At 37.9% G+C, this 19,668-nt stretch overlaps 1 protein-coding gene across 10 annotated transcripts in view; it reads left to right on the top strand.

Annotated features, from left to right (window-relative positions):
- Window positions 1-19,668, top strand: part of FBXL21P — a 26,428-nt gene extending 6,760 nt beyond the window's left edge. For 3 of the 10 annotated variants that reach the window (XM_043552911.1, XM_037906389.2, XM_037906391.2), the window contains 6 exons: window positions 641-740; window positions 1,616-1,744; window positions 8,825-9,283; window positions 11,108-11,230; window positions 14,426-14,597; window positions 16,406-19,668. In XM_043552911.1, the coding sequence (XP_043408846.1) occupies window positions 8,912-9,283; window positions 11,108-11,230; window positions 14,426-14,597; window positions 16,406-17,049 (1,311 nt within the window). In that variant the 5' untranslated portion in view covers window positions 641-740; window positions 1,616-1,744; window positions 8,825-8,911 and the 3' untranslated portion in view covers window positions 17,050-19,668. The remainder of the gene's footprint in view (window positions 1-640; window positions 741-1,615; window positions 1,745-8,824; window positions 9,284-11,107; window positions 11,231-14,425; window positions 14,598-16,405) is intronic. The other 7 variants (XM_043552912.1, XM_037906392.2, XM_037906396.2 and 4 more) reach the window with 5 other exon arrangements.

Genomic DNA, 19,668 nt, shown 5'->3' with positions numbered 1-19,668 from the left:
TAATATCCATTCTATGCTCTCACAAAAATAACCTTACTGATCTGATTATGGGAAAGAGATTCTTAATGCTGTTTTAAAACAGATGAAATTGGTCCAGAGAGCTCCTTATGTAGTATCATAACGTGATAAAGGAAATAAATCTTTGACACAGGAAAAACAAGGAAAAGCCTATATGGTTGCTCTTTAATATACTTAGTGTTTTCTGTGACTTTAGATGACATTAATACTTAATTTGGGTAGTGATTTTTTTTTTTTTGGTTCAGTGCTCACGGCAACACATGACTAGTAGCATTGGATCAGTAGAGCAATTGTTTAAACTCTTTCATATAATTTGCCCAATACACTTACTCTTAACTTGTAACACTCATCTTTCAATTTCATGCTTATCTTCAGCAAAGACTACCAATTCTATCTGTAGTATTTGCAGTATGGAAAAACATCTACATGACATTGGGCTGACACAACCAAACTTGTTCTTGCTATGCTGAGGGATGCTAAATTTCTCTGTATGAACGTCAGTAGGGAAGGTGAAGGCTAATGAGGTGACTGTAGTTCCTTATTAACTCACTCATTCTTATACTGGATGGAATCTCAGCGTTAATTTTTAAACTTAAACGTTTTTTGTCGCATTTTTATCTAGTCAGGAAGTGAAAGCAGACAGATGCTGGTGAATGCCCCATGGCCGCGGCTACCACAGTTCATTTGTCCACTACCCACCATAACTTGGAAGCTTTCTTTAGGTAAGAAAATTGCCTCAGACTGTCCTATACAACTTTCAAAATTGGTCTTTTATATCTAATTATGTTGGTTCTATAACTTTAGTTGTAAAATATCTGTGCATGTTGTATGTCACATTTTCTTTGTTTTCAGTTGTGGTCTTATGCATAGTATATTTGTGTAATTACTAATATATTATTTACTGTCAGTTTTCTTGTATACTGTAATAATTGATAACATTCTTGCAGAAAGGTGGTGCAGGTGCAGAACAACCAAAAGTGATCAAAGGATACAGTCAACTTAAAAACAAAACAAAACAAAAAACTTTTGTTAGGAACATTGTGTAACAGTGGGATGTACAAGTAATACAAGATTACTGTAACTGAGAGACACTGAAGTTTAAAAAAAAAAAAAAAAAAAAATCTCTGGATGCTGTCTACAGATTCTGTCCTGTGTTTTGGTTGCTTAACATCGGGCAAGTACAGCTCCCCAGCTCTTAGATTCTCTTGTGTGAGCTGAGCAGCACCTTTTTTCCTGCCCACACGTGGAAACTTGTGTATCCCTTTACAGACTTGTTTGGTTGAGGGGAATGATATAGTTGTGGTGGTGGTTTAATAATATGGTATTGATTCTGTAACTTCAATCCCTATAGTTGTACAACTAATGCTAACTGGGTGCATTCTGAAGGTATAAAGTGGCACAAGGTTAGAGCCATGCACCTTGGAGATCACTGTTCTGTTACAAAACTGTTTGCTGAGCGAACATTTTGAGACTAGCTTCTTCAGTAGTGCTCTTCGTTTAATTAAAATACTTTTAGAATTCGTAAAGAATTCTTAAAGTCCCTCATGGGTTTCCCAGACTTTGCGGGTCAGTTTGTCTTTGGTCGATGACTTCACAGGTCAGTTCATCTTCTGGGACCCCTCCCTGCCTTCTGGTTTCATACATACAGGATGACTCAGCAATGGGATGGATGTTCAAACACCTGAAAGGTGCTGATGTTAGACAGGAACTTCCACATTCTTTGGAGGTATGTGTGCATGTGAACCTCTGATTCAAGGCTACCTTGATTGTATCACCTGAAAATTAGACTGTAGTTAACTTCAGTTGTAGAGAATATATTGTAAACTATTTTTAAGAAATAGCTGTATATGGGACATACATCTTATTTTAGATTTTAGTTAATGTCAGAATGGAACAGAAGGTTCTGTGAACACCTATGTATAAAAGGAAAATGAAAAAAAAAAAAATCTACATTTATAGTGATTGTCCATGATCTATAAGCAATAAACTTTTTTTTTTCATATTGTCGTTCTAAATTTGGTATCACGTAACATTGTGATGCAACTTTGCAAGAGTTTTAAAGTATTATAGAAGTATATCGGACTCAAAAAAAGCTAAGCTAAAATAATATGATAGTTAATGTAATAATTACCATATTTTGTTCTTATGGCTGACAACCTGCAGTCTGCATTTCATGTACCATATATATTCAGCATTTACAAGATACTACTTATACCACTCTTTGGCCTCACCCTCTCATATGGGGTGTGGTCACACTCTTTCAGTCTCATGATTCCCAACTGCCCAAACAATCCTAGGGGACCAATGGCAGCAGCCGCAGTTTACAGCAAGCCTCTGTGCACTATCTCCTCATCTATACTGGGTGCCAAGTGTCTGCTTCTGAGCAACTGACCCTTTATGTTTAGAGAAAGGGTATCCACAGTTTTCATAGTTGTATCATTTAGATGATTTAGAGTCATAGGAATAGAATTAAAATTTTAGCAGTGTGTACTACTTTGTGAAATTTTGAAGTGGATAATATGTTGCATGCAAAAAGATGCAATAAAACATAATATTGCAAGAGCAAGCACTCAAAATTTGGAAATGCTAGGATTAAGGTTGCCAGTGTTACCTTAATTTGGCCCCCTTATGTGATCGTTGTAAGGCATATGCGCAACACTTTTTCCATATGTGCTGATGGCAGAGGAATGGTGAGACTCTCTCTGGAGAGGCGTCTCTTGGGCACAGACTCTTCTTCCCATTTCCCCCCAGCCATGACCCCTTCTGCCCTGTCTCTTCGCCAGTCATGGTTCCTAGTCCCATTCTCCTTACCTAGCAAGCCCCAGTTTCCACTCCTGAGGCTTCTTATCCCAGTCTTAGTCCAGCCAGGCCTAGTCTCACCCCTCTGAACTTCCAGTCCCAGATCCCCCCCAGCCTCCATTCATCACCCACCACCTATGTTCCCTATCCCCATGGTCTCTTTCCCAAGGCTCCTCATCTAGTATGTGTCATGTCTCCCTTCTCCAGGCTCCTTGCCCAGCCAGTCATTGTCTCTCCAATGCTTTTTTGGATTTTGGTCTCCCCGCACACTGGCGCTCATCCAGTCACAATCTACCCCACCTAATTTGGCTGTTGTCCTTCTGCATTCAAATTGAAATCTCCTCTTCCATCCTTCCTGGGCCCAGCAATGATGTCGTTGAGAGCACAGGAGACCAACTCTCAGTTCTGCTGTCCAGCCTGGCCTGCAGCAATCTTGTGCAACAATTTCAAGGAAAGTCCTGCTCAGCTCCAAGCTGGGGCATGCAATCAAAATCTTAAGGACATTTAGCTGTGAAGCTCTAGCAAGTCTCTTCTGAGCTTGTGTAAGATGTAGTGTGTCAAAGGTTTATAACTTGGCCAAATTTGGGCAGATTTTCACGGAAATAATGAGGCACATCCTTGAAACAAAAGACTCCCCCTGCCAAATGAAAGTCCCTAATGCAAAGCATGTGGTTGCTAATCAAAGAAGATGGTGCCAGAAATTAACATGGGAAAGCATGTTTTCCCTATACCTTATTCTTAGAAATAGCTGAGCTACTTTGGCTGATGGAATTTTTTTCAAAAAATTCAGCCGGAGGAAGACCTCTGGCATGGAAAATTTCATCCCAGGCAGTTTAAAGTTGTCAAAGTTACAAGGAACCAAAAACGGGGTCTATAATGGGAAGCTACCAACTCTGCCTGTAATATCAGAATACTAACTTTAATGTTCTACTGCAGATCCATTTAGTGATTCTCTGAACAGTTGTTAAATTGGTCAGTTAGATGACTATCTGACAAAATGGTCTGAAAAGTGAAGCAACACATTAAGTGTATATTAACATAAGCTAGTGTGCTGCTCTTCTTTAAATTAGTAAAAATCAAATTCTTGATTAGATTTGAAACACTCTTTTCAGTTAGATCAGAAAAGCTTACTATTTAGTCAGTTAAAAAGACAAAACTTCAGTTATTAAATCTCCCAATTTATTGTGACTTTAGTCACAATTTCTTTTTTTAACGTGGTTTTCATCTCCTTATTGCTGTGTGAAGACTACACAACAGGAAACTTAAGTACAGTGAAACTGCTAATACAAAGAGCAGAATACTTTTCTCATCTTTCTGTTATAGTAGTCAGAAAAAATAGCTGTATGAGACTGTTCTTGGACCTAATTACCTTTCAAACTTGTAGTATGAAGAGTGTGTGTGTGTGGGTGGGAATACTTCTGAATTACTCATTCAAAGTTTCTGAGGAGTTCCTTAACTTTCTGTGTATTGTCTCATATTCTTTGTTTTTTGTCATATAAATATGATCATAGTTCACCATAATCTTTAAAGTGGATTTACTGCTTCTGAAAGCTGCTGGAATAATTTCCCTGGGGATTGAAGTCCTCTATCTACAAAACAGACAGCAGTGATGCTGGTCATAGTGAGGTATCTCTTCATAGAACTAGTTAGAATGCTGTCTTTCCCACTGGTATTCCCTTGCATTGAACATACCTACTTTTGGTTCTTCAAAGTGGTGTGAACCTTCAGTCTTGTTCAGCTCCTTACTAACCCTGGAAAATCAGGTAGCATCAGTTGTGGAAAATGTCATCTTTCAGTTTTCTAGAAAACTGTCATTTCCTCTCAGAATATGGATCACTGCAGCCAGATCTTTAGTTTTTTCATAGTCTAGATTCCAGAAACTAATTCTAATACTAAATATGAAAGCTTTGCAGGCACACTATATTGGGGAGAATACAGCTACCCATCTCCTCAGTGGACTAGGATACCATAAACACACCATTTCTGTGTCATAGTCTTTGTTTGCTCCCAGTCTGCTTCTGTTGCCAATTTAAAGTCATCATCTTAATCTTCAGAGCCCTCAGTGTAGCAGGAACTATCTATGACATTGACCATGTGTCCATCTAAGATCCTTCCTTTTTGATGAAGCTCCATCAAATCTAAAGCCTTCATGTTCATTCTGTCTCTGGCCTCTTTTGACATAGCTAACAAGGATGCCAGTTATGATGTGGGCATGTGATCTTCTAAGATTTAGATCTGACTGCCAACTCATTTAGGCCTATACTGTTAGTCCACTTTCCTCAGAGATTGGGGGTACATGCAAAATTTTACTCCCCTCCCCCTGCTCGGCAACATGAAGCTGCAGCTCTAGTGCAGCTGGGAATTTAGGCATCCAACTCCTATTGGCTTGCCCCAGCTACCATTTGTGCCTTTGAAAATCTCCCTCTTTATCTCCAAACCATAGAGATATTAGAGAGATATAAGACAGTAATATCAGAAACCTGGAAGTTCCTGAAAAGGTGAAAGTACATCAGTATTTCAGATGTGGTTGGATGTTTGGGAGAGGTACTGGCTTTAATTTTGAAACACCCTTAATATATAGAAGGTGCTTACTGGGATAAGAGTTACCTTCCATATTTTAATTAATAAAAAAAACTTCTTAAAAGTTCATGGACTAAAAGGACAAGGGAGGGGTTTGTTGTAGTTGTGTTGGTCCCAGGATATTAGGCAGACAAGGTGGGTGAGGTAATATCTTTTATTCGATCAATTTATGTTGTCCAGTAAAAGCTTGTCTCTCTCTCGCCAACAGAAGGTATTACCTCACCCTGTCTTTCTAAGCAAGGGATTTTGTTTTTTTCAGACATTGTCCTAAAACAAGCAAAAAGTTAGGCTTTTCATCATTGAGATTAATTGTCTCAGGTTTCTGTAGTCCCCTGTATACTGCAAAATGTTGGGTGAGAATTGTTTAGAAGTAAGAGTTGACATTCAGTCCATATGCTTTATCTGTGGCATACTGATAAACCCTCTAGAGATTGTATTAATGACTTCTTGGATTAACATGCTTTGGTTGTATTCTGTTTAATTTACACACTCCTATGTGTATCTTAAACTGTAATATGTACTGAAGTCTGGTCCATAGAGTTCAACATAGCCTTGAATAATTCCATTTTCATGAGAAAGTGGGGAATTGAACTCCCTCTAATCCCAAAGATGCATCAAGGCTGATAGTTTACATTTCTTGACTCCTGTGTGGTCAGATTAAATTATTTAACAAGTTTTGCTTGAATTGTGAGTGCTTTATCTGTTTAGTGTCTAGAACTAGTTTTGGAAACTGACAAAATGCCAAAATATCTTCAAGAACTGATTAGCACTGGAAAAAAATCAAGAAAGTGGGAAGGTCCCTTTAAAGGAATTTGAAATGGCACATAATCTGTGCATGACACTTCCATTTCATGTTCATGCTGTCATTGTTTGGTTCTTAAGTATACCTAGCCACAATATGTATATGGCCTTTATGCAGTTACATATTGTGAAAATGTAAAATGCAAACAAATCACAATTAAATAGGTCCTTTTAGACCAACCTAATTTCTTTTTTGTGGTTAATTTTTTATTTTATTTTACAAAAAGATTGTATAGGCTTCTGAATATGGCACTCATCACAGGGTTTCCAATAGAATTATGCACTTTTACAATTTGTCAAAGTACAAGACTAGACAGTACAAAACTACAAAGACATAACAAATGAGGGTAAGTTTTATGGTAGGCAAATAGGAGACCTCTTTCATTGCTAATAAAACTAATTTGTGTTTGGATCATATGCTGTAGCAATTTAGATTTAAACCCATAAACAGGCACAAATGTATTGTTGCCTTATGTATGCTGCCCTGTGATTGTGGAATTCTTAACAGCAAGCCTCTAACATAAGGTATATCCTTTCTGAAAGCTCACTACCCATAACAAATGAGTCAGTAATATCTTTCTTTCTTATAGTTCTAAAAGCAACCCTGAAACCATGAAGTTATGCACGTGCCTAAGATGAATTACCACTTGATTGTTTTTCTTTGGCTGTTATCCTCATTCCTTGCTGCCCAACTAAATTTAACCTTGCAACAGATTTACAAGCTGATGTCTTTTTGTGAAGTATATGGTACATTTTTTGTGTGCTATAAAAGGGGGGGATTGCAACACTTTGTTGCTTTTTTAGGCCAAACTCATTGCATACACCAAGAGCTGCTTGCATTTCTCTGCTCTTTTCCATAAGCACTCTGTTTGCTACTCTCCAACCCTCTCTATTTAAGGAACTACTACAACGCCCCCTCGGCTTCTCCTCCCATGCCAGGGTCCCCAGTCTCCCTCGAGCCCCACGGATTCTATTTGCCCTCCATTTCAGGGTCCCTCATTCTACCAGCCCATGTGGTCTCTGCATCCCCGTTCCTCCCTCCCTTTATGCTAGGGGCTCTGTTCCCACCCTTATTTATCATCTTTTTATCTGAAAGATAGGACATTCGGTGTATTGCCATAAAATTATATTGGGAGGATGAGAAGAGATGATACAAGGGGTATTGTTATGCTGGAAGGTGTTAGTGGGTTCCATAACCAGTTCTTTAATTGATAGACGACAGTTATATAGAGGGGCTTGAAGCTGTGGCTGTTCAGTACAGATGGTGTTGTGTACCCCAAATTAAGAGAGTTCTGACAGTTGATACCTAACATTCCTGAAAATTCTGGAATTGATCTGATGCAGCACTTAAGTTACCATATTAAAGACATGGAAATGCCATCCAGTTTTATGTAAGGTCTCACAAGCTTGGTCAAGAATAAACTAGTTTCTTTGTGAAGTTACAGCGTGCTGAAGTAGGTTCCTTACACTCTAGGGGCAAGTGTCAGATAAATGTCTGTAACCTAGATAAACGTTGCAAATGTGTAAAATAAACTCTAGATCTTTTGTTTATTTTTTTCATCTTTCATCTTTTATGCACTGTACCTTGTCCCCACTTCAAAAAAAGTGAAGTATTTCAAAAGCATTGAAGTTCTAGGTTATGTGATTCAAAAACTATTCTGTGGGTTCATCCACTTTGATCAGTGTGTCTTGCCTTGCTTTTATGTGCAATAATATTTTGTGCATTTGCCTTTTTCTAAAAAGGGACATGGGTGAAAGTAGGTATTCAGAATTTCATTGAATTAGATTTACCTGGACAAGCTGTTAGGCAGTGTGGGGGTGATTCTTCCTCAGACTTCACAATCCAGTGGCACTTAATTTTCCTGTGTAGACAAGCCTTAATCCAGATGAACTAAAGTGAATTTAAAGTGGATTGATTGGTCCACATTAAATCCTGTCTTGACACTTACACAGAGTTAAAGTGGTCTTAACTTGGTTTGGCTTAATTCACTGAATTAGTCATTTTAATGCTAAACACTATGGGGACACTCTTACTCAATGCGGTTTAACTAATCCACTTTAAATTCACACCTTTAATCAATTTGGATTAATTTTTGCTAAATCTCTATGTAGACAAGCCCTATTTTGCCATATTGGCTAAAAGAATAAGACAAAAAGTGGCATGGCATTTCACAGGTCCATCACTTTGGGAAAAAATATGCATTGACAGTGTACCTTAAACTGTAACAAAGACAAATATGCTCTTAGAAATTACTAATGGACCCGCTAGTTGAGCTACTTACTTAAACCTAGTAGCAAATCCCATATTTTTATTTGCAGTGGAAATTTATGCGTATAGTTAACTTTTTTATTTTTATTTTTTTTATTTTATATATTTTTTTTTTATTTTTTAGAAGGCAGTTGGTGGTATGTTACATGAAATACTGGCAGATGAAACTGTCCTTGGGTAGCTCATCTGGACCTAGGAAATTTGGTTTCATTAATTACGTTACAGAGCATACCTTATGTATGGAAATGAGACTCTTACTACTGTGTGTACATTGTATCAAGTGCAGAGACATTTTGTATGGTAGGGTTTGCTAACATGTCTGTTTTTGTTTTTCTGATCTTCTGTACTTTTTTTTAGAGATCTATTGTACTTGAAAACGTACAGAAAGCTTTGTACCTTCATTACATCACACCACTCTAGTACCTGAAATTGTTTGCTCTCAAAATGAAGAGAATCAGGCGGACTGTTAAAACTGAGAACCCAGTTCTCCAAGCACCACAAAGATCAAAAAAGCAGAAAACATTTTTCTATGGATCAGCATTTGGCAAGTCTCACCTGCAAACCTTGATGGACTGGGGAACCCTGCCACTCCATGTAGTTTTACATATTTTTCAGTTCTTGCCTTTAGTAGATAGAGCACGGGCATCTTCTGTTTGCCGAAGGTGGAATGAAGTTTTTCATATTCCTGACCTGTGGAGGAAGTTTGAATTTGAGCTTAACCAACCAGCTACTTCTTATTTAAAGTCTACTCACCCCGATCTGATTCAGCAAATTATCAAGAGACATGCCGATGATCTGCAGTATGTCAGCTTCAAGGTAAAGATAGGAGTGGAGGCTTGTTCCGTCATTTTACAGGACGGTGGTGTTTGGATGTCTGTAAATTGTATTGCATCTCCATCCAAAAACTTCTTTTTTTAAGGATAAATTGGTATGACTATTTTATTGAATGCATGGAAAGTTATATTCAAAGATGTTTCCAGCAATTTTCTTTCAAAAGGAAGCACTTGCTAAAATTATGTACTTCCTGTACATGCACAGTATCTAGTTCACATGATTTCCATAGCCTGTTGTATTTAATTTAGCGTATTATTTTAAAAAATTAATTTTGCACAACATTGTAGTAAATTTGACATTAAATAGTAGCTATTTTACCTTTTGTATTTAAAAGTTACAAGACCAGTATTGTCAGTGGAAGTATTCTGTAAGACTGGGATTGACGTCCTATCCACAGTTTTTCTTATAGTGGCACTAAACTAAGTTCTCTACCAACTAATTCTCAGCTTCTGGGAGGGAAGGAGGGAAGTAGTATTTTTTACCTCTTAGACGTAGCAATTTAAAGCAGAGAGGTAAAGAAAATGTAATCAAAATAGTATATCTAACTACATATGTTAAAGGATATCTCAAAACTTTTTATATGCTGCACATGAATATTGAGATGATTGAGAAATGTTAATATCCAAGAAGCAGCACAGTAATGTTTACACACACAAGTGTTAAGTTCATGTTTAGAGTACCACCTTAACGTAATCCTCCCTTTATTCGGGTGTTAGACCATTCAGATGATATTAATGTAGCTTGTCTTGGAGATACACCACTCAAAGTATAGCAATTACATAGATAGAATCTACACTGGAAGACCGTCTTAATTACATTTGGGGACTATAATGTTGTAATCAGGTCCCCTTACATAGGTGAATTTCTAGTGTAAAATAGCCCTAAGTTTGTGAACACCACAGAGGGGGAGTTGATGTCAAAGTCAGGTTTAAACTCAGAAGTTTCTTTCTCCTAACACTATCATTAGTAATTTTGTTTTTTAGTTGCCTTCAGAGTTCCTGTGATGCAGTTCTGTAGCAGTCCATGGTTAATATTTTAATCAGTTACTTTAAGTACATGTAGCTACTTCACGTAGTACAACTGATTTTGCTTCTTAATATCTCATCTGCATAGTGATCTAGATAACAATATGTAGCTCATATCTTAAAGCTCTTGACAAAGGAGGTAGGTATCACCCCCATTTTACAGATGTGGAAACTGAAATACAGATGTAAAGAGGCTTGTCCAAGGTCTTGCAGCAGACGGTGGCAGAGTCATGAATAGAACCCAGGTCTCCAAGTTTCACTAGGCTACACTGCGTGTAATGTGGACCACTTTGCTGGATTACTTTTATTTATCCTGTTTTTAGACCAGAATAAACCCCAAAAGTCTGACAGTTGATAATTATGAAGGAAGAGGCATCAGCTATGGAATTATGCTATACATTAACCTGCAATTCAGTACTAGTCACGCGTCCAAATTGTTGATAAAGAAGTGCAGAGATGAGGCAAATCAAAGATAGATGGATAACCTTAAGATGTCTGGTGTTATCAGGACTGTCAGAATAGGGTTTATCTGATAATCACACAGTGTAGTAAGTATTGTAGGCAAGTACTTTCCATGACTCTTTGCTGCCTTCAAATTATTAACCGCTTAATAAGTTTCACATTCCTTTCTTGGAGCAAATAAAAGTTGGTATAGTGCAATCTACTAGTTAAAAAAAAAACTGGTGCTACTCTATTTTGGATATTAAATATATTTTATCATGCTGTTGACTTTCTAGGAAGCAATAGAAAATGACTTCAGGGTTTTAAAATTGTCTTTTAGGTTGATAGTAGTACTGAGTCTGCAGAAGCTGCCTGTGACATCCTTTCTCAATTGGTGAATTGTTCTATCAAGACATTAGGTTTGATTTCAACAGCAAAACCAAGTTTTATGAACGTCTCCAAGGTAATGTCCTATGGACTCTCAAATTTTACCTTGATAGATAGTGTAACAAATCATTTAATATCTAAGCATGTTAAACTATGTAGATATTATTATTGAATTAAAAAGAAAAGTAATTTTTACAAATCCAACACTTTAACATTAAAGTACCCAAATGCACAAAGTTCTATTTCTTGCCATATATTTCTCTAAACACTCATTTTCATGTTTGTATTTTAAAGTATGACCTACATTTGACAACACTCCATTCTTAGAGAACTTTTTGCCCCGCTGATACTGGCTTCTATAAAACTAGTAACTATATATCCACAACTCTAGGTCATGTGGCCTTGATTATGGCCCCAGTTGGGAATGTATCTAAGCATTTGCTTATGTCCTATTGACTTGAATGAGTCTTAAGACTGTGCTGAAGCATGGTTATTAATCCAGACTTGGAACATCTGGGAAGCAAATGCATGGCTCAAGACTAGGGCTGTCGATAAATCACACTTAACTCATGCGATTAACTCAAAAAAATTAATCGTGATTTAAAAAATTAATAATGATTATGATATCACATGGTTAAACAATAGAATACCAATTTAAATTTATTAAATATTTTTGGATGTTTTTCTACATTTTCAAATGTATCGATTTCAGTTACAACACAGAATAAAAAGTGTACAGTGCTCACTTTATATTTTTTATTACAAATATTTGCACTGTAAAAATGATAAATAGTATTCTTCAGTTCACCTTATACAAGTACTGTAGTGCAATCTCTTTATCATGAAAGTGCTCCTTACATATGTATTTTTTTTTTGTTACATAACTTCTTCACTCAAAAACAAAACAATGTAAAACTTTAGAGCCTACAAGTCCAGTCAGTCCTACTTCTTTTTCAGCGAATCGCAAAGAGAAACAAGTTTGTTTACATTTATGGGAGATAATGCTGCCCACTTAATTACAATGTCACCTGAAAGTGAGAACAGGCGTTTGCATGGCACTGTTGTAGCTGGCTTCACATGATATTTACGTGTCAGATGTGCTAAAGATTCATATCCCTCTTCATACTTCGGCCATTGTTCCAGAGGACATGCTTCCATGCTGATAACACTCGTTTAAAAAAAAAAAATGCGTTCATTAAATTTGTGACTGAACTCCTTGGGGGAGAATTGTATGTCTCCTGCTCTGTTTTACCCACGTTCTGCCGTATATTTTGTGTTATAGCAGTCTCGGATGATGACCCAGCACATGTTGTTCGTTTTTAAGAACACTTTCACTGCAAATTAGAAATTTCACATTGGTATCTTCTTTGCATTTTGTCAAAAGATAGCTACAACACTCAATCCAGGATTTAAGAATCTAAAGTGCCTTCCAAAATCTGAGAGGGGTGAGATGTGACGCATGCTTTCAGAAGTCTTAAAAGAGCAATAATCTGGTGCAAAAAACTACAGAACCCAAACCACCAAAAAAAGAAAATCAACCTTCTGCTGGTGGCATCTGACTCAGATGATGAAAATAAACATGCATAGGTCCACACTGCTTTGGATTGTTATCGAGCAGAACCTGTCATCAGCATGGACGCATGGCCTCTGGGATGGTGCTTGAAGCATCAAGGGGCATATGATAGGCGGCGGGTGGAGCCCCACTCTGGGGAGGCTAGCCCCCAGCTCTGCCCCTTCCACCCAGAGCCACGAGATCCCCTGCGCGCCCCCTGCCCGGAAGAACCCCAGGCTAGCTGTAGCCCGGAGTGTGTCTTCCCCCACCCCCTGGCTAGAAGAACCCCAGGCTAGCCGCAGCCCAGAGCTCCCCCTTACCTCCGCCTGCCCAGAGGAGCCCAGGCCAGGCGGGCTGAATCCCTAAGCGAAGCCTCCCCCCGCCTGGAGGAGCTCGGGGCTGGCTACAGTCATGCCTCCCCTTCCCTCCCCGGATCCAACCCACCCATGACCCAGGGGAAAAGCATCTGTAGAAGACACTTCTTGATATGCCCCATGCGTATTCCGGAGTGGCTGAGGAGGTGGTATGTGCCTCCTCTGCCACCCTGGAACCTGCATGGGGTATAATAAAGCAAAAACCCTGCTGCCAAACTGTGCAACCGGGGGTCCAGTGGCCGTGACCGCGCTGGGGGAGGCAGAGCTTCCCATGGCCTATTATACCTGCTGCCCATGGACATACGAATCTTTAGCGCATCTGGCATGTAAATACCTTGTGACGCCAGCTACAGCAGTGCCGTGCAAACGCCTGTTCTCACTTTCAGGTGACATTATAAACAAGAAGCAGCATTATCTTCTGCAAATGTAAATAAACTTGTTTGTCTGAGTGATTGGCTGAAAAAGGAATAGGGCTAACTGGACTTTGTTTTATTTTTGAATGCAGTTTTTTGTATATAATTCTACATTTGTAAGTTCGACTTTTGTGATAAAGAGATTTCACAACAGTACTTGTATTAGGTGAATTGAAAAATACTTCTTCTTTTTTTTTACAGTGCAAATATTTGTAATAAAAAATAAAGTGAGCACTGTCGACTTTGTATTCTGTGTTGTAATTGAAATCAAAATACTTTAAAATGTAGAAAACATCAAATATTTAAATAAATGGTATTCTGTTATTGTTTAACAGCGCAATTAATCATGATTAATTTTTTTAATCGCTTGACAGCCCTATTCAAGATTCCAAAATTGTAGTGGTATGAATCAGATCTCCAGAAGTGAGGTGCTACGGTACTTAATTTTACATATGTAAGTATATCGTTTCCTTTTTCTCTCTCAATGAACTAGGGCTCAATTATCACTCCATCAAATGTTAGTCCTGAGAGGTCTCAGTTCAGTTTCTTGATGAAAATTTTTTTTTCTTAATTTGGTATTTTTATTTACTGGTATTCTGTAGCTACTTCAAGCTCTTCATTGTATGCACTTTTTTTTCTTTGAAAAGAGGGGAAATGGGGAAGAGGGCAGAACTGTTTGTGTTCACTGTAAGCATTAAAATAACCCCTAGTTTGAGAGTAAGTACTGTATTCTTTATTACATAACTTAGGGGATTGATTAAATAAGAATTTATAATTACGCTAATTATTTTACCCCTTCGGTCCATGTAACACAAAACTAGTGGCTCTACCTTGAGGCAAAGGTTCAATCAACTATGCTATGGATATAATAACATTAAATGTCCACTGAAGGATAACTTCCACCCCCCCCCCCCCTCACTTTCTCTGAACAGGCTCATTTTGCATCAGCATTGACAGTAGTTTTTGTAAACTCCAAGTCATTATCATCCATCAAAATTGATGACACACCAGTTGATGATCCATCTTTGAAGGTTCTTGTTGCTAACAATAGCGATACTCTAAAACTGCTAAAAATGAGCAGCTGTCCTCATGTGTCACCTGCTGGTGAGTAGTAAATCTGTTTAAAAAGGAAGTAGTAATGCAATAGTTACTGTTGGGATGCATTTCTGTTAACCTTTTTTCAGGTACTTAACATTTGGAATAAATTATTCTTCCACTTAAAATCTTTCATGCAAATTCTCAGTTCAGAGGTGGTACTTAAACCTTCCACTTAACTATTCTCAGTTGTCTAGAGCGTGGGAAAATGTCCTCTTTAATGTTAAGCATTTTTGGAGTAATCAAAGTGAAAGGAAAGCATCAGAATAGTATTGATATACCTTTCATATGACTTTAAATATTTCTGGTTTTATTCCTGTTTCTGGGATTCGTCCATGCTGTTTCAATCATTCTAATGCTTTGTTTTACTTCTGTAAAGAATTAAATTTTAGATTTAAAAAAAAAAAAATTTTAAACTTCCGTGCACTTAGCCCAACATGAAGGCAAGTACTTGTTTATATATAGTACTGTCTCTTTCTGTAACATAAGTATAAAGGACAAGACCCTTGCTGTGTGAAGAAATTTTGCTTGAAATAATGGGAGTTGTAAGTATTCAAATTCATGAATTACTCATAGCATGCACAGTATTTTCTAAACTAGTCAACTTGTGTTCCATAATATACTCAAGATAACATGAGCATGTACAGTACCTGTGTCTCTGTTCATTGAAAAAACATAACTTTATGTGGCTTAGTTGTTTAAAATCAAATAATGCCGTGCAAAAGAAGCTTTAATACAAATTTGTGATGGGAAATTAGATAACATTGAATTTCCTGAATTATGTAAGGTATTATTATAAATGTTATGCATTTATGTATGGTGTTTATAACTTTATCAATGACAAACTCTGCATATTCTGAGTCTAAAAACATCTTAAAGTGATTTAAAGAAGTTTAGGAGTACTTGTGGCACTTTAGAGACTAACACATTTATTTGAGCATAAGCTTTCATGGGCTACAGCCCACTTCATCGGATGCATCCGATGTTCTTTTTGTGGGTACAGACTAACACGGCTGCTACTCTGAAACCTGTCATTAAAAAAGTTTGAGGGTCTGTTTTTCTCAACTTAAATATTAAATGAGTTCAGTTCTGTACTGAGGCTTTTGAATGCCAGCTCAGTTGCAGTTTGCACAACTAAAAATCAAACTGCATTTTTAAATATCATTACTAGTTAAAGCTTCTGTGGACCAAATTGTTCCCTTAGTGACAGAAGTGCAACTCGTTGTCTTCAGATTATGCCTCAGTAATACTCGTCCCTATTCATTGCATTCAGTGGCTTTTTTACAAGTATGACTGAATTAAATTTAGTAAGCAGTTCTGTTGGTATACAAATAAGCTAAAATTCAGTTCACTCTCTTACGGATGTAGGCGCATTCTAGGGCTAACAGGAGTAAAAAAGCAGTAGGGGGAAAATAATCACTAAAATAAGCAGATATGAACACGCAAAAGAAGCAGAACTGCAGAGTAGGAAGATTCCATATTTAGCCATTTTTCACAGTAGAGCTTCATTTTATATTTTACAGTAACTTTTTAAATGAAGAGATTTGTCTGACAGCATTTAGGGGTGCCATCAAATATGAACTATTGTAAAGCTGACTGCTTTGAACTTCCTCCCAACCTATAAAAACAATCCTTTCTATTATCATTGCTTTTCTGGAAATATTAGACATTGTTCTGGGATATGGGTATACTAAAAAAAAACCCACATGGTTTTGTAGTTTGAATAAAATGTTTTAATTTAAGCTAAGTATACAAATATATATTGTACTTTATAAAAGAAATATATGCAATTTATGTATTTCATTTTTTTGTCTTAGGAATTCTTTGTGTTGCTGACCAGTGTCATGGCCTTAGGGAACTGGCTTTGAATTATTACATACTAAGTGATGAACTGCTGCTGGCTCTTTCTAGTGAGAAACATGTTAATCTTGAACATCTTCGCATAGATGTTGTGAGTGAAAATCCTGGACAAATTGAATTTCATACTATTAAAAAGCAAAGTTGGGATGCACTTGTTAAGCACTCCCCCAAAGTCAATATTGTGATGTACTTCTTTTTATATGAAGAGGAATTTGATGCATTTTTCAGAGAAGAAACTCCTGTTACGCACCTTTACTTTGGTCGTGCAGTAAGCAAAGCCATGTTAGGTCGAATTGGAATGAACTGCCCGAGGTTGATTGAATTGGTGGTATGTGCTAATGGACTTCAGCCACTGGATGATGAACTCATTTGCATTGCTGAACGCTGTAAGAACCTAACAGCGATGGGCCTTGGTGAATGTGAGGTTACCTGCAGAGGTTTTATTGAGTTTGTAAAGATGTGTGGAGGGAGGCTCACCCAGCTTTCTATTATGGAGGAGGTACTAATTCCAGATAACGATTACAACCTGGATCAAATTCATTCAGAAGTCTCCAAACACCTTGGAAGAATGTGGTTCCCTGATATGATGCCTACCTGGTAAACTAGCTATAGAAAGTATTACTATATGGTTAAAACTGGTTAGATCAAGATGTTGCTTACTATGCAAATAAGAAATTATGAAATAAAGCATCAGAACTTAATTTTAAATTTCTCAAGTTTAATGAACTGCATATAGGCTAAAGCGAAGTGCTTGAGTGACAGTGTTACATTAAATTAGAAAATAGAAGCTCGTATAGTTAACAGTAGATACATTGAAAGGATGTCTGTGGGTTAGAGATGTTTCTTCCTCCAATTAAATTAAGCATATTCATTTGGCCTCTGTTAAATTAAATTGTTCCATTAAACACACTTAGTACAAAGTTTTTTAAGGTGTTCTATGATGTTAGTCTTTCTGATGTGGTTAAAGGGAGTCTGAAGCTAGCCTGCTTGATAGGGAGTTAAATGGAACTTTCAGGTAAACTATTACTTGCAGTGTTTATCCACTTGTTCATCAAAAAATTATTAGTGAACATGCAGAACAAATACTTTGTATCATAATAGCAATCTGAAATAGTGTAGCTAATTAAATCTGTTTTAATGTGCTTGTATACATGTGTTTGAATATTGTGGCAAATTAAGGACCTATGCCGCAATAAAGAAAACGTTTTTGATTTTAACTCTGTACTCAATTTTTACTTATCAGTAAGTTATACCATAAAGATAGTGTTGTATAATTCATTGTTTCTCTTCCTGTGTACTGACTTACCTGTACAGGGGGAAAAAAAAACCTTGTTAAAATTGATGTACTTAATTCATGGTGTTTCAGTTCTTAGCTAAGCAGTGAAGCACTTTGGTAACTGTATATAGGAAATAGTAGCTCTTTCATTTGATAAGGTGTATACTTTTATCTTTAAGACCAGTTTTTTTATCTTAAATACTAAACTGTCAGGATTCTGGCCCATGCTCCCTTCACAAAGGGTCTATTATGATGTCCCGAAATGGTCACGGTTGTATTCCTCTTTCTGGTGTAGGGATTGCTATGATATCTCAGCGACACCAGCACAGAAGTATGCTGGTAGGGAGGAGAGTGTGATTGGGGTGTACCACCGGGATCCATTTCTTTCCCCACCTGGCATAAAATTAAAAGCTTAGAGCAACGCAAGGCTTTTCTAATGCTAGGGGCCAAACTGGCCCCATTAAGCCCTGGGAATTGGGGAGCCTCAGCTGTGCCTCGCAGAACTCTGCCATAACCACTAAATCCTCCTATAGTGAGTGTGGGGGGCTGATCCTGTTTTCATTAAGGCCTTGGCTACACTTGCACGTTATACCGCAATAAAGCCGCCCAGAGTGCTCAAACTCACTCCCCGTCCGCACTGGCAAGGCACGTAGAGCGCTCTGACTCCCTGGCTAGAGCGCTGCTGGTACTTCACCTCCCCAAGAGGGATACGGTTTGCTGCGTATTGGGTGAGACGCTACAATGTCAGTGTGAACGAGGAGTTACGGTACAGCGCCCTGATTGCCCTCTGGAAGTGTCCCATAATCCCATTAACTGAAGTGGCCTCTCTTGTCTTTGTTGTGAACTCCGGCAGGAATGCGGATGTGGCCCTTTCAAAGCTCCATTTCGGAGTGCCGGCTGCTTATCAGCTCTGAGGAAAAAAAACCAAACAGCTAATGTTTGCTTTGAGTGAGTGAGAGAGAGGCGGGGGAGGGAGGGGAATCTGTACTTACAAGACAGTGTGCTGACACACTCTCAGCACCCCAAAAACCCACTCTCTCTCCCCCCACATACACACAACACACTCCACGCCACCCCCTTCCCCTTTGGAAAGCACATTTCAGCCACTTGAACGCAGGGATAGCTGCCCATAATGCACCGCTTCCAGTGCAGCTGCAAATGTGGCCACCCCAGTGCGCTTTCAGCTGTCAGTGTGGACAGACTGCAGCACTTTCCCTACTGCGCTGTACGAGGCTGGTTTAACCCAAATCGCTCTACATCTGCAAGTGTAGCCAAGCCCTAAGTAAGCAAGAGTTGCAACCTAAATGAATGTCCTGCCTGTGTAAGGACTGCAGGATTGACTTGTTGCGTATCCACACTAAAGAATCCGGTGGGGAAGGCGATCTTTCTTTTACTTGAAATGGGGTAAAGCTTGTTAGTACAAAGTAGATCATGTGTGTGTTTTTTGTGATCCACTTTTATACACTAATGTAAATTGTAGTGCAGTGTACCATGGTTTGTCTAGCTACCTGCTTGTATCAGCAAATCAGAGATGTGTGCATTTGGTTGATCTGTATTAGGTTTGTCACATCAAAGTAAAAGCCAAGTAGAGTTACTTCCTTTGTTAATCTAACTTCTCTGCTGTACAAATAATTTTGGGTTAGGTGTTGGCTAACTCCTCCATTCCTTCAAACAGAACGGTTTGAAAAGTTTTATACGCAACATAAAATAAGAGCTAATCGGGATAAAACACGCTAAATGTATTTGAATTGATCAATAGTGAGTTTTTACAAACTATACAAGACAAATGTTGTAGTAGAGACTGTGTAATATCACTTGTTAACCAAGCAGTTCATAAGTGGTAAATTAATAATCTAAATTAGTTCCAAATATTATTTTAATGAAGATTTTTGTAATTTTTGTTTAAACTGTAAATTTAATAAACTGATCTAATTTGCCCACTGA

This window comes from Chelonia mydas, chromosome 8 (genome assembly GCF_015237465.2).
Source record: "Chelonia mydas isolate rCheMyd1 chromosome 8, rCheMyd1.pri.v2, whole genome shotgun sequence".
NCBI classification, from domain to species: domain Eukaryota; kingdom Metazoa; phylum Chordata; order Testudines; family Cheloniidae; genus Chelonia; species Chelonia mydas.
Note: the sequence above shows the minus strand (reverse complement) of the source record. Positions and strands in the feature narration are given on the sequence as shown.